This window comes from Rhinoderma darwinii, chromosome 7, assembly GCF_050947455.1.
Source record: "Rhinoderma darwinii isolate aRhiDar2 chromosome 7, aRhiDar2.hap1, whole genome shotgun sequence".
NCBI lineage: Eukaryota > Metazoa > Chordata > Amphibia > Anura > Rhinodermatidae > Rhinoderma > Rhinoderma darwinii.
Genome location: NC_134693.1, coordinates 129,323,879 through 129,338,874, shown reverse-complemented (window position 1 = coordinate 129,338,874; position 14,996 = coordinate 129,323,879). Strand labels below are relative to the sequence as shown.

At 44.8% G+C, this 14,996-nt stretch overlaps 1 protein-coding gene across 5 annotated transcripts in view; it reads right to left on the bottom strand.

Annotated features, from left to right (window-relative positions):
- Window positions 1-14,996, bottom strand: part of TAFA1 (TAFA chemokine like family member 1) — a 289,251-nt gene that overhangs the window by 110,378 nt on the left and 163,877 nt on the right. For all 5 annotated transcript variants that reach the window (XM_075834010.1, XM_075834008.1, XM_075834009.1 and 2 more), the window contains one exon: window positions 5,373-5,420. In XM_075834010.1, coding sequence (XP_075690125.1) covers window positions 5,373-5,420 — 48 coding nt within the window. The remainder of the gene's footprint in view (window positions 1-5,372; window positions 5,421-14,996) is intronic.

The window sequence follows — 14,996 nt, the reverse complement described above, 5'->3', positions numbered from 1 at the left end:
GTATTCTCTGGGAATTATCTTAGTCTGAAATATAATTAATCATCCTCTGTCATACTTTTATTGTACGAAGGATTCTCTAGAGTAGACTCGGTATTCAACCTTCATTCAAATTCCGGTGACCTTGCTTCTTACTTAGACCTCAATGGATTCCTGCCCATCGCCTAGAAAACACTGGAAACTGTTAGACTCATTTGTCAAGAGCATTATCAATGTACGAGCCCCACATCACTGCATATGTTTAACATTTTACCTTATAGAGACGTTAAAATATTCAGATGGCATCTGCCTGTGTTTGTTGGCCCAAAAAATTGCTGTTCGAAAAGCGGCAGCAAATGATAATAATAACAAAAACCCTAATGCAAAGATTATTTTCGTAGGTTGGAAAAAAACCAGGCCTTGATTCCCATTGCAACCAATCACAGTCAACCTTACTACCAAAAAATATTTGCTCAATAAAAAGGAGGTGTGATTTTGCGGCGTGTTTTCACAAGAGAACCTTTAATTATCAAATATCCTTAGAGTCTAGGGCAGTGAAATGGTTAATAGCATCCCTGGTGGTCTAGGAAAGTTAGGGGTTAATGTCAGTATCCCTGTGGTCTAGGGGAGTTAGTGGTTACTGTTATGATCCCTGGTGGTCCTGGTTAATAAAGGATTTATTTGAGCATTCCTAGTAATCTAGGGCAGTAAGGGGTTATAGTCAGCATCACTGGTTGTCTAGTGTGTTAAAAAGCTCAATGCCAAAATCTATGTGGGTCTAGGGCGAGTTAGGAGTTAATACCAACATCCCTGGTGGTCTAGTGTGGTGAAGGGATTAATGTCAGCATCCCTGGTGGTCTAGGGAAGTTAGGGGTTAATGAGAAAGCATGTGTGCACGCAAAATGGCAGTAGGCTTGCTCCACATCGCATAGACAAAAAAAAATGAGTAAAATAAATTCATTGCTACAGTCGGTGAGTGCCTCGATTCCTTCTAATTTTTTGTAAGTAAGGGGTTAATGTTAGCATCCCTGGGGGTCTAGGGCAGTAAGATGTTAATGTCAGCCTCTTTGGTGGTCATGGTTAATGAAGGGTTTATTTGAGTAATCTAGAGCAGTAAAGACCCTATTACACCGGCCGATTTTGGCCGGTGCAGCGAGCACCGTTCAGTGAGACATCTCGTTGATCGGCGCTTGTCTATTCCTTTCACATGGAGCTATTGATGGGAATGAGCGGTCGTTACTCCAATCGCTCATCCCCGTACATTATTATCATGTCAGCAGCGCGTCTCCCTGTTTACACAGAGATGTTGTAATGTCAGGATAGGGAGACAGACAGGTGAGCCCTAATCTACCCGCCACTCAGTCCCTGCCTGCTTGCACAGCCCATCCTAGGCGACGGTGTACAACTGGGCGACGGTCTCTACACTCACTATGTGCACGACAGACAAAACAAGCCAAGGGTACACAGAAGCAAGGGAAGAAGGGCAGTTGCCCACGGCAACACCGTGAGCAACAGAGAGTGGACGAGCCGAGTCAAACCAGGAGTGTACGAGGTAACAAATGCAGAGCAGGAGAATAGTCAGTCAATCCAGGGTCAATATGAAGCAGAAGTCAATGGTAACAGCAGAAACAGCAGAGCCAGGAAGCAAGAGAATCACAGGCAAAGGACAAACATCAAATGAAGGTATAAGTAGACCAAGGGCGGGAGCTAGAACCGTCTGGCCAGGCTGCGATAGGCTCTCCCACTCCTCAGCCTACCAGCCTGAGTGGTAGCAGATCGAGTCACTCTAGCAGACCTAGGAACAGATGCAGACTGATTAACCACGGGCGTCGACACAGAAGCTGTGTCTGGCAGATCCTTTACAGATGTGCTGCCGACAGCGATAATATTTTACTTTTTTCAAACGTTTGCTCGTTCATCTGCTGATCGCTGTCCTGTTTACATAGGGCAATTATCAGCAACGAGCTTTCTATAAACGCTTGTCTGCCCGATAATTGCCCAGTGTAAAACCCCCCTAAGGGGTTATTGTCAGCATCCCTTGTGGTCTAATGTATTGAAGGGGTTAATCACGGCAGGTGTCCAGCGTTATTCACCCTTCAGGGCTGCGCTGAAAGTTTTCATTTTTAACACTGCTCTGTGATTGGCTGCTTTGCGCAACAAGGGCAGTTTTTCTGTTATTTTTGATAAATGAATCCCTAATTACTTTATATATTTTTGTGTTACTTTTTATCCTGGGGGGGGGGGGGGAATCGAAGACTAATAGAACCATCTAAAAAACAAAAAGGAGATGACAAGGACTGATAAAGGATGGTTCCTCGGCCGGTAGACGCGGTGGGTTCTCCTCGCGGTGCACTTGTCAGTCTGTTGCATTAATTTCAAGTAACTATAGCAGCAGAAGGTGGAAGCTGAAATCGGGTTGAAGTTTTCTCTAATTAATATGTCTAGTACTATCAGTTAGACAAAGTGTGAAGAATGTGATTCTACATTGTAGTGTGAGAGAAAGAGAGAAATATTTGCTTGGTATAGGATATGGTTGGCTCAAGTTCAAACTAAGAGGAAATCTTTTGTGCCAGGACGGCACGCATTGTTTTATCATGGTCCTTAAAGGGGTTGTCCAGTTTTATCAACTTAATGTTATTTTTTTGTATAATTAAAAGTTCTAGAATTTTCCAATATACGTTCTATGTAAATTCCTCACAGTTATCAAGATCTCTGCTTGCTGTCATTGCGTATTAACATTCATTGTTTACTTCCAGTGGATAAAATTCTGTCCGCATCAATGCCGCACCTAATCCGGGTTGCGGATTACGGCTGCGGATCTGCACAAAATGTGCAGAAAATTGATGCGGACTAGCTGCTGCGGACTGCGGGAAAAGTGCTTCCCTTCTCCCTATCAGTGCAGGATAGAGAGAAGGGACAGCACTTTCCCTAGTGAAAGTAAACGAATTTCATACTTACCGGCCGTTGTCTTGGTGACGCGTCCCTCTTTCGGCATCCAGCCCGACCTCCCTGGATGACGCGCCAGTCCATGTGACCGCTGCAGCCTGTGCTTGGCCTGTGATTGGCTGCAGCCGTCACTTAGACTCAAACGTCATCCTGGGAGGCCGGACTGGAGACAGAAGCAGGGAGTTCTCGGTAAGTATGAACTTATATTTTTTTTTACAGATACATGTATATTGGGATCGGTAGTCACTGTCCCGGGTGCAGAAACAGTTACTGCCGATCGCTTAACTCTTTCAGCACCCTGGACAGTGACTATTTACAGACGTCTCCTAGCAACGCTCCCGTCATTACGGGAGCCCCATTGACTTCCTCAGTCTGGCTGTAGACCTAGAAATACATAGGTCCAGCCAGAATGAAGAAATGTCAAGTTAAAAAAGCAAGACGCATCCGCAGCACACATGACATGTGCATGACAGCTGCGGACTTCATTGCGGAACTTTGAATCTCCATTGAAGTCAATGGAGAAATTCCGCCATGAGTCCGCCACTGCTCCGCAACAGACAGAGCATGCTGCGGACACCAAATTCCGCTCCGCAGCCTATGCTCCGCAGCGGAATTTTACGCCTCGTCTAAACGAACACTGCTAAATTAAAGTGTAAGTCAATGGACAAACGGCTCCGCTGCGGATTAACGCTGCGGAGTGTCCGCAGCGGAATTTAAGTGAAATTCCGCCACGTGTGGTCATGCCCTTAGAAGACACAGCTCCGATACACGTACTGTAATTGTAACAAGCCTTTCACCTGTGTGTCCATCACATGGACCATGTAACGAGCCGTGCACCTGTGTGTCCATCACATGACCATGTAACGAGCTGTGCACCTGTGTGTCCATCACATGACCATGTAACGAGCTGTGCACCTGTGTGTCCATCACATGACCATGTAACGAGCTGTGCACCTCTGTGTCCATCACATGAGCATGGACAGAATTTTATCCACTAGAAGTAAACAATGAAGGTTCCTACTGAATGACAACAAGCAGAGATCTTGAAAACTGTGAGGAATTAATACTTAAAGTATATTGGAAAATTGTATAACTTTTAATCGTACATAAAACATCATTAATTTGCTGAAACCGAACAAACCCTTTAAATCTGGCTTTTATGGGACCGGATACCTACCAAATTATCAAATATTCTGACAATTATAGAAAAGTCTAGAACATGTAATTGTAAGGGTAGAACGCCTCCAGTAATAGACAGCCCAACATTCATGTACTGATGCAGGTGATGATAATCCACAGCGCTGTGTCATATGTTGGCACTATAAAAGTAGCTATAAATAGATACCATATTTTACGTACTATAAAATGAATGTTTTAGAAAGGAAAAAGTCTTGCTAGAAAGTATGTGTGTCTTACAGTCCGCAGTCAGGGTGGTCTGGTGGTGCCAGAGCCTCCTGAATGTTTTATTAATGAAGCGCTCATGAAGCGCGGTAACCGATCATAAAAATACGTTCTCCCTGTCCCTGTCCAGCATGCAAATCATTATAGGAGGGGGAGGGGAAGCTAAACACATCGCTAGAGCTTGGAGAGGTGAGTAAAGGCCCTTTTACGCGGGCCAATTATCGGGCAAACGAGAGTTCATATGACAGCTCATGCCCGATCATTGCCCTGTGGAAACAGGGCAACGAACAGCCGATGAATGAGCAAACGATCATTCACCAGCTGATCGTATCGTTGAAGCAGCTGAAAAAATGATCGTCGTCTGCAGCACATGTCCCTGTGTAAACGGAGATGCGCTGCCGACATGATAGAAATGTATGGGGAAATGTATGGGTAACGATCGTCCCCATACATAGCTCCTTGTGAAAGGAGCAAACCAGTGCCGATCAACGAGCTGTCTCATTGATCGGCGCTCATTTACATGGCTCGTGTCTGGCCGTTTAAGAGGACCCTAAACCACTGGATACCAGATATTAATCACTTCACTACTCTAGACCACAGAGAGAAATGGGCGCTGACCCTTCCATTACCCTAGACCACCAATGAAGAACTATGTTTTAGAAAACTGATGCCATTGTGAAGTGACTTTCCAATAAAGGAGCACAAGATAGACACATGCAGAACCAGCGGTCCTACAAAATAAAAGGACACTAATAATAACCCAATGTGCTGTCTACACTCTCCATCCATGGACAAGCATTATAAATCGGCAGCGGGGTATTCCCCTAATTCTCCATATTTTAAGGCTCTGTTCACACTACAGTTAGTACAGTTAGGCTACATTGGTAATACATATCATTTGTTTTCTGTCGGACTCATCACAAGACTTTTCACAAGACTACATCTAGGGTAAATTTCACCTTTTTTCAGAATGAAGAGGAGAGGAAGTCAGATATAATCAAAGTAATTGGAGTACACTAGCTTTCATGGCAGAAGATGTAATCACTTACCTATTTCTCCCAGATTTCTGTGATTTGGAAAATGGCCTGACGAAAACCCTAAAAATAAAATGACAACAGATTAGAAAAATATATAAAATAGTCCAAGTAAGCACTTGCACAATGTTTACAAATAAAGAATACATAGATACATTGTGGTAGTTTCTTAAAGGGGTATTCCAGGGTTTGGCTATTGATGGTCTATGGTGGGTGTCTAAATCAGCACAGAATTTTGGACATAATGTTAAAAGGTGGAAATTTACTTCTCACATATTTGGGGAGATTTATCAAAATTGGTGGGAAGAGGAGGAGTCTCCCATAGGAACCAATCAGATTACAGTTCTCATTTTACTACGCCTCTATAAAGCAGTGACCTGATTGCTTGCTATGGGCAAATGCTTATGTTTTTATTGCACTAATTTCGAAAAGTCTCCTCCATTATGTGTCCAATATTTTATATACGTCAAGTCTGAGTGCACAATATATCCTAGCGGTAGGCGAATTGTAAATCGCTTCCCTAATCGAGAGGACAGCTTCATCTCTATTCTCTAGTAACTGGAAAGAAAAAAGTCATTTGACAATCTCCTACTAAAAATGTCCACCGATTCATTTAGAGCACACGCTGTTTGGTATATTAGATTATAAAATGTTACACTGCCTCCAAGTCAGCGGCTGCTATACCATCTCTACGCTGATGACACCCAATTATATGCCTCCTCCCGTGACATCACCCCTGCTCTAATACAGAACACCAGTGATTGTCTGTCCGCTGTCTCTAACATCATGTCCTCTCTCTATCTGAAACTGAATCTTTCTAAAACTGAGCTCCTTGTGTTCCCACCATCTACTAACCTCCCTAATCCTGATGTCTCCATCTCAGTGTGTGGCACTACCATAACTCCTAGGCATCACGCCTGCTCCTTTCCTCATCTCCAGAATCCGCCCTTCTCTTAGGCCCCACGGTATTACGGACACATTCACTTCTATTGACCAGGGACACCTTCCCGTATATTTGCGAGAAGGTGCACGGGCCGTAGGAATGTTACGAAAATTATGGAACATGTCCATTCTTCAGCGTCTTTGTAAGGGAGCATGGATCGAAAATGCGAGTGGCTGTCCGCGGCCGCTAGAGGCCGGCCGTGCCTGTAATTGCGTGCAGGGATTACGAGCACGGCCGAGTGCAGGGCCGCCATCAGGGGGGTATTAGGGGTAGTGGTGTGAGGGGCCCGGCCAAACCTAATTGAAAGGGGGGCCCGGCAACTGCCTCGACATTCTTTTGGTAGGAAAAAACGGGCCACTGCAATGGGGCCCGTTTTTTTCACCAAAAGAATGTCGTGAGCTGCTGCTGCTGCGAGCCCCCTCCCCTCGTCATGGGGGGCCGTCAAACCGTCCGCCCGCGCGCGCGCACCCGATCGCGCGCACAAGGAAACTCCCGCGCGTGCGCACTCGCGAGCGCGCATCCACGAACGCCCGCACTGGAGACCGCCCGCGCGCGCACCCGCGATCGACCGCGCGTGCACCCGCGAACGAAGCGCGCACCCGCGACCGGCCGCGCGCGCACCCGCGAACGAAGCGCGCGCAGCCGCGGACACACATGGACAAAACTTACCTGGAGCCTGGCTGGAGGTGAAGGACTGGACGTCTGGACCGAAGACCTCCCCTGGAAGACATCGCCGGAAGAGGACTGGAGTGGGAGCAGCTCTTCTGACACAGTGAGTAAATTATCTCAAAGTGTTGTTTATGTATGGCCCTGTTCACACAGTATTTTGCAGGCAAAAAAAAATCTGCCTCAAAATTCCTTAAAGAATTTTGAGGCAGATTTTGCCCTGCCCACACTATCTTGCCGCGTTTTTTTGCTGCGTTTTTTGCTCGCGGCGATTGAGGACAGCAGACAAAAAACGCAGCGAAAAATGCATTTTCTGCCTCCCATTGATTTAGATGGGAGGTCAGAGGCGGAACCGCGGCAAGAAAGGACGTGCTGCTTTTTCTTTTTTCCGCGACTGGCTCCCATTGATTTCAGATTAAATCAATGGGAGGCGGTTTTGGAAGTTGTTTGGTGCTGATTCTGACGCAGTGTCCGAGTCAATATCAAGGCCCAAAAACTGTGTGAACTGGGCCTTATTGTTAGGGCTTATTCAGACGAACGTGTAATACGTCCGTGCAACGTGTGTGATTTTCACGCGCCTCACACGGACCTATGTTACTCTATGGGGCCGTGCGGACTGTCAGTGATTTTCACGCAGCGTGTGTCCGTGTGTCCGCTGCGTAAAACTCACGACATGTCCTATATTGGTGCATTGTTCGCGCATCACGCACCCATTGAAGTCAATGGGTGCGTGAAAATCCCGCCCAGCACTTCCGCAGCCGTATAAACTATGAATGAAATTAGAAAAGCACCACGTGCTACATACAGAGTGTCATAATGATGGCGGCTGCGCGAAAATCACGCAACCGCGCATCATACGCTGCTGACACACGGAGCGGTTATGGACCGCAGAACCGCAGCATTTCCGCAACAGAGGAGCAGCGATCCCACAGAATACATTGACACGCTGCGGCTTAAAAAGCCAAAAGCCACACTGCAGGTCCATTATTTTTGCAGCGTGTGGATGAGATTTGTTCTAATCTCATCCCCTCTGCTGCGACTGTGATACGCTGCGGATTCTCCACAATAAAATGTGTTGCATAAAATCCGCAGTGTTCATGCCTAGTGTATTCCTACCCTGAGGCCGGATTTACACAAGCGTGTGCTTTTTGCACGCGCAAAAACGTGGCGTTTTGCGCTTGCAAAAGGTCCATAACCGCTCCGTGTGTCAGCAGCGTATGATGCGTGGCTGTGTGATTTTCGCGCAGCCGCCATCATTATGACACTCTGTTTGTATGTTTGTAGCACGTGGTGCTTTTCTGTTTTCATTCATAGTTTATACGGCTGCGGAAGTGCTGGGCGTGATTTTCACGCACCCATTGACTTCAATGGGTGCGTGATGCGCGAACAATGCACAAATATCGGACATGTCGTGAGTTTTACGCAGCGGACTCGCGCTGCGTGAAAATCACTGACAGTCTGAACGGCCCCATAGAGTAACATAGGTCCGTGCAAGGCGCGTGAAAATCACACACGTTTCACGGACGTATTACACGTTCGTCTGAATAAGCCCTAACAATAAGGCCCAGTTCACACAGTTTTTGGGCCTTGATATTGACTCGGACACTGCGTCAGAATCAGCACCAAACAACTTCCAAAACCGCCTCCCATTGATTTAATCTGAAATCAATGGGAGCCAGTCGCGGAAAAAAGAAAAAGCAGCACGTCCTTTCTTGCCGCGGTCCTGCCTCTGACCTCCCATCGAAATCAATGGGAGGCAGAAAATTCATTTTTCGCTGCGTTTTCTGTCTGCTGTCCTCAATCGCCGCAGGCAAAAAACGCAGCAAGATAGTGTGGGCAGGTCAAAATCTGCCTCAAAATTCGGTGCGCGGTTCCAGGCGGTCGCCGGTGCGCATGCGTGGGAGTTTGCGGGTGCACGTGATCGGTCGCACGGGCGGCGGTGTTTGACGGCCCCCATGCTACCCAGGGCCGCCATCAGGGGGGTATTAGGGGTACTGATGTGAGAGGCCCGGCCAAACCTAATTGAAAGGGGGGCCCGCAGCTCATGACATTCTTTTGGTGAAAAAAACGGGCCCCATTGCAGGGGCCTGTTTTTTTTCTACCAAAGGCAAGTCGCGGCAGTTTGCCGGGCCCCCCTTTCAATTAGGTTTGGCCGGGCCTCTCACATCAGTACCCCTAATACCCCCCCTGATGGCGGCCCTGGGTACCATGATATAGTACTGGACGGAGTACCGTTAACAGGCGGTGCCACGGTAGGGGGGCCCAGAAAATGTAGCTGTAGGGGGCCCTGAAATTCCTGATGGCGGCCCTGGCCGAGTGCATGATGCCTTACTGTGGAAACAGCCGAAACTCTCATTGTCGCTCTTATTCTCTCTCGTCTTGACACCTGTAACTCATTACTAATCGGTTTTCCCCTCACTAAACTCCCCCACTCTAATCTCTCCTTAATGCAGCAGCCAGGCTCATCTTTATGACCAACCGCTACACCAACGCCTCTACCCCCAGCCAGTCACTGCACTGGACTGCTACACCAATGCCTCTACCCCCAGCCAGTCACTGCACTGGACCGCTACACCAATGCCTCTACCTCCAGCCAGTCACTGCACTGTACCGCTACACCAATGCCTCTACCCCCAGCCAGTCACTGCACTGGACCGCTACACCAATGCCTCTACCCCCAGCCAGTCACTGCACTGGACCGCTACACCAATGCCTCTACCCTGTGCGAGACACTGCACTGGTAGACCATTCACTTTAGAATAAAATTGAAACTTATTAGGCCGAATTCAGACGAACATAGAGTACGTACGTGTGATGGTGGTTAAAACAACGGCCATCACACGGACCCATGTATTTCAATGGGGCCGTTCACACGGCCGTTGTCTCAACGGACCGTGTGACGGGTCCGCTGAAAAATAGAACATGTCCTATTTTGTTACGTTTTCATGTTCGTGTGAATCTTGCCTTACTCCCACCCGCAAAGCTCTCCCCAGTGCTGCACCTTCTTACATCTCCTCCCTCATCTCTGTCTACCACCCTACTCGCGCTCTACGTTCTACCTTAGATTAGCGTCCCCCATTATCCGAACCTCACATTCCCATCTCCGAGACTTCTCTCGTGCTGCACCGGTCCTCTGGCATGCGCTACCCCAAACAATCAGATTAATTCCCATCATTCACTGAAAACACATCTTTTTAGATCACATTCCCTAATCTGACTGCTTTCCCTGGCCCCCCTTTTACATTAGTCATGAGGACTTAACCCCCTCATTCAGCAGTATCCCCCACACTCCTTGCACCCTAATACACTTCAGGTCTGTCATACACAGACACTGGCTGGTGACCGGTTCATGCAGCTTTATATGTACTACCCCATGTGTATAAAAGATGGCCTTATAGATTGTAAGCTCTTGTGATCAGCGTCCTCACTCCTCTTCTCCCTTATTTCCTCATAGATTGTAAGCTCTTGTGATCAGCGTCCTCACTCCTCTTCTCCCTTATTTCCTCATAGATTGTAAGCTCTTGATCAGGGTCCTCGTTTCTCTTGTTTAAATTGTAAATTAGTTTTGTCACTATGTAATGTACCCCCTGAATTGTAAAGTGCTGCAGAATATGTTGGCGCTATATAAATAAACATTATTATTACTATTATTATTATTATTATTATTATTATTAATAACCAGGACATAAAATGCAGAACTTTACTACAGTCACCCTTCACAATGCTTCACCAACTCAATGACACGTAATTAATCAGATACAAGGTCATACAAATAGAGGTCAATACCAGATCATTGGACCATGATAAATTACCTCCATGGACTACTTAAAGGGCGTGCAAGACATGGCTCAGCTGTATTACCCTGAAAATACAGATGTAGTAGAGTTGAGTTTGGTAATTGGCAAAACGTGGTATGATATTTTAATCTGTTATCTGAACAATTTAGCAAGTTTAGCTCTGCTACATTAGTATATAACTTGATAGGTTGGTTTACTTATGTGTAACAGCAGGTTAATAGGCATTGAGATCATACTATGGATATGCATAAAACTATCACAAGGCGTACAGATGTAACAAAGTTGAGTTTGTCACAATTAGGAGAGAAGATTTTGTCATTTTGTTCAACTACTGTCAATTTTATGAGTTTCATCAGAGATTTTACATAGGACTGCAGGTTAACCTCCTAAATTATTTTTCTACAGAGCATCGTAATGATGCACAAACTATTATGCAAAATGAGTTGAAAAACAATTTCAGCTCTGCTATGTTACATGTATAAATCTGTTTATTTCTTATACAGTATAAAGGATATATATGTATTTCTTCATTCCCACACTAATCATACGTTATCTGTTTGTCCAGCTTCTCCTCCTTGCACAGTAACCTATGTGAATGTCACAGAGCATGCCCACAACACTCTCTCACAGAAGACAATGATCGGTTTTATGACTTAGGCTCTGTTAACATCTGCAATGTGACTTCCATTTATAACCAAAAGTCACAATGCTGTGATGGTTCTGTCATATGACAGACAGGAGAAGTGCCTAACGGTCCCCATTAACTTATAATAGGGACCGTCAGGATGCCTCAAGGTGTCAGTCATTTTGACGGAAAAAAAAAAGCAAAAGTGCTGCATGTCTATATGCCTGCAGCTACTGTTGCAGCAGCTCAGGCAAGATGGCTGCCCCCATAATCACGTGCAGAAAACTAACACTACAATAGTTAGTCTCAGCTGTCGGTTGTGCCTCCTAATAATACTGAGTTTAGATAATACAGTAGGTTTACCTGCAGTCCTATGTAAAACCACAAACAACACATTGTGAAATCAGTGAGAGCGCGCTAAATGACCAATTCAGCCCTGACAACACCTGACAAATCCAAATCTGCTACATCTGTAAATTAAAAATCACCCCATTCAAAGAACTTGCTTCTTAAAGGGTAACTAAACTTTCGAAAAAATTTCTGACATGCCATATGTTTTGATCGGTGGAGGTCTGACCACTGAGACTTTCACTGGTCGCTAAAATGAAGCGGCATAGGCGCTCGGGTGAGCGCTGAGCCGCTTGGTTTCTGATGGGCTTTTCTCAGAAAGCAGAGCCACTGGTGTACAGGCTCAATAGAAAGTCTATGAGCCCGTACACCAACTGCTCAGCAATCTGAGAAAAGCTGATCAGAAACTAAGCGGCTGAGCACTCACTGAGCGCTTCTGCCGCTTCGTTTTAGCGATCGGTGGGGGTCTCAGTGCTCGGACCCCCACCGATCAAAACTTATGACGTGCCACAATGACATGTCAGAAGTTTTTCAAAAGTTTAGTTACCCTTTAAATAGGTGAAAAGGTTCTTGCTGTAAGCAGTGTTGGGTTTATGAATTAAGTGATGAAATATTTGCTGAAAGAAAACTGCTCCACAGACAATAAAACAAGGACATGGAGCAGATAGCATGTTCTGAGTGAGATCTTGATACGGCATTTTCTACTCATTAGGGACTTGAACATCAAATATCTTGAGCTGCATCACAAGCACAAAGCCCGACTCACTCCAGCACCCCTGCAAACACTCTTATCTGTTAAATTGCTTTGAGACAACATTATTTTGTGTCCTTGACCATATCAGAAATGTGTTTGTCTTGGCTTCTCCATCAGATTGGCAGCTACTGTGTGACTTTTAAAGGACCATTAAACTTAAAAGAACACAAAAAGAAGTTGCTTTATATAGAAACAACCTTTATTGTCATTTCAGGTCCATCCTGCAAGATGAGCACCCCATTATTTGGGCGTCCTTCATTTTCCAGTGTATAATGCAGCATCAGCTGAGCATTCTCATTCTACTGAACAGCAGGACTGGTTTTATAGAGAATGGAGCGCTGGGTAATAAGAAAAGTAGGGCCCCGGCATGCCATTTTTAGACAGTCGTTCTCATAATTTCACACATAATACAGAAATACTACTATATAATGCCAAGATAATACTGCCATATACAGCCCACATATTAACATCATATATTGCCAAAATAATACAGCCATATACAGCCTACATAATACCGCCATATAGTGCTAAATGATTACAGCCATATACAGCCTACATAATAACGCCATATAGTGCCAAAATAATACAACCATATACAGCCCACATAATAGCGCCATATAGTGCTAAATTAATAGAGCCATATGCAGCCCATATAACGCCATATAGTGCCAAAATAATACAACCATATACAGCCCACATAATACCGCCATATAATGCTAAATTAATCGAGCCATATACAGCCCACATAACGCTATATAGTGAAAAATAATACAGCCATATACAGCCCACCTAATACCGCCATATAGTACCAAAATAATAGAGACATATACAGCCCACCTAATACCGCCATATAGTAAAAATATAATACAGTCATATACAGCCCACCAAATAACGCCATATAGTGTCAAAATAATACAGCCATATACAGCCCACATAATAACGCCATATAGTGCTATATTAATACAGCCATATACAGCCCACATAACACCATACAGTGCCAAACTAATACAGCCGTATACAGCCCACCTAATAACGCCATATAGTGTCAAAATTATACAGCCATATTCATCTCACATAATAATGCTATATAGTGAAAAAATAATACAGCCATATACAGCCCACATAATACTACCATATAGTGCCCATAAATATTGTATCCAAATAATACTCCCTTAAAGAGCCCACATAATACTGCCATATAACACAGTGCTCCATTGGGATGTTCTGGAAGCCACCGAGCCACCATGGCACCTGCTGACTTGTATTTTTTATGCAGTCTACTAGATTTATTTGGCTAAAAGCCTAATGCACCATCTGATTGGTCATAGGTCATTAAAGCTCCTCTCACTCCAATTTTTGTTTGCAATTTTTTTCAAGCCTCCTCTCTTGCTCATCTATTTGCTTCCTCTTAAATAATGGTTACATCCATAGCTCTACAAACACCACAGAAATACTTAAACAATTTAGGAATGCATTCCTACCACCAACCTACTCTATCAGCACAATTTCATAAAACATCTAAAGAAAAAGTACACTAGTGTAGATACAAAACATTGTTCTGAAGTGGTGACAGCTGAGACAGAGTGGGGGGATAACATGGAGGGGAAAAAAGGATATCAACATCAGAAAACAAAATAAAAGTTTAATATGGAAACGTAATATAACCCGTAGGAGAGTGAGAGACAGGATCAATATGACTGTCAGGGCTGAGGCCAAGCTTATACATAATAAAATGCTAAAGAAACAAAACTTCTTGAAATTGCATTTACTAAAAGTATAGGAAAAAATATTGCATTGCGGGAGTATTGAGATAAAAATGATAGAAAAATCTTCAAATCATAATTTAACAGCATGGTTAAAGGAACGCTCCAGGCAAAATTAATATATCAGTACACGCTGCATGGAGGAGAGACCGGTGCACAGTTTGTATGGTGCGCCTGTCTCTCCCCACTACAGCGTGCAACAAATATTAGAGTTAATACCTAGATAAATCATGTACTGCCCCTATTTGGAGAATATACCACAGGGGCTATTATGTTGCCCCTTTGTAAGTACAAAAATAAAAGGAAGTGATGGCGATCCTCCGGTGGGCACAGAGACTAACACAATAATGCGCTCGAAAGGTTCAGCAGAAGGCAACCCCATTTTCAGCCAATCATTTACCATTAAGGCCCTTTTAAACAGACCAATTATCGGGCAAACGCTCGTTCATCGCTGATCGTGTCTTTTAAGCGCCATTAAATATTATCATTGTCAGTAGCACATCTCCCGATGTAAACAGGGAAATGTGCTGCAGACAAGCTAGAAATGTATGGGGACGATCGATCATAGTAACAATCACTCATCCCTATACATTGCTGATCATAGCTCCATGTGAAACGAGCAAACTAGCACCAATCAATGAGCTGTCTCGTTGATCGGCGCTCATTTACACGGCCCATATTGGGCCATGTAAGAGCACCTTTTGGGTCTATTTCTTATAGGTTGAATAATTAACTATTAAACA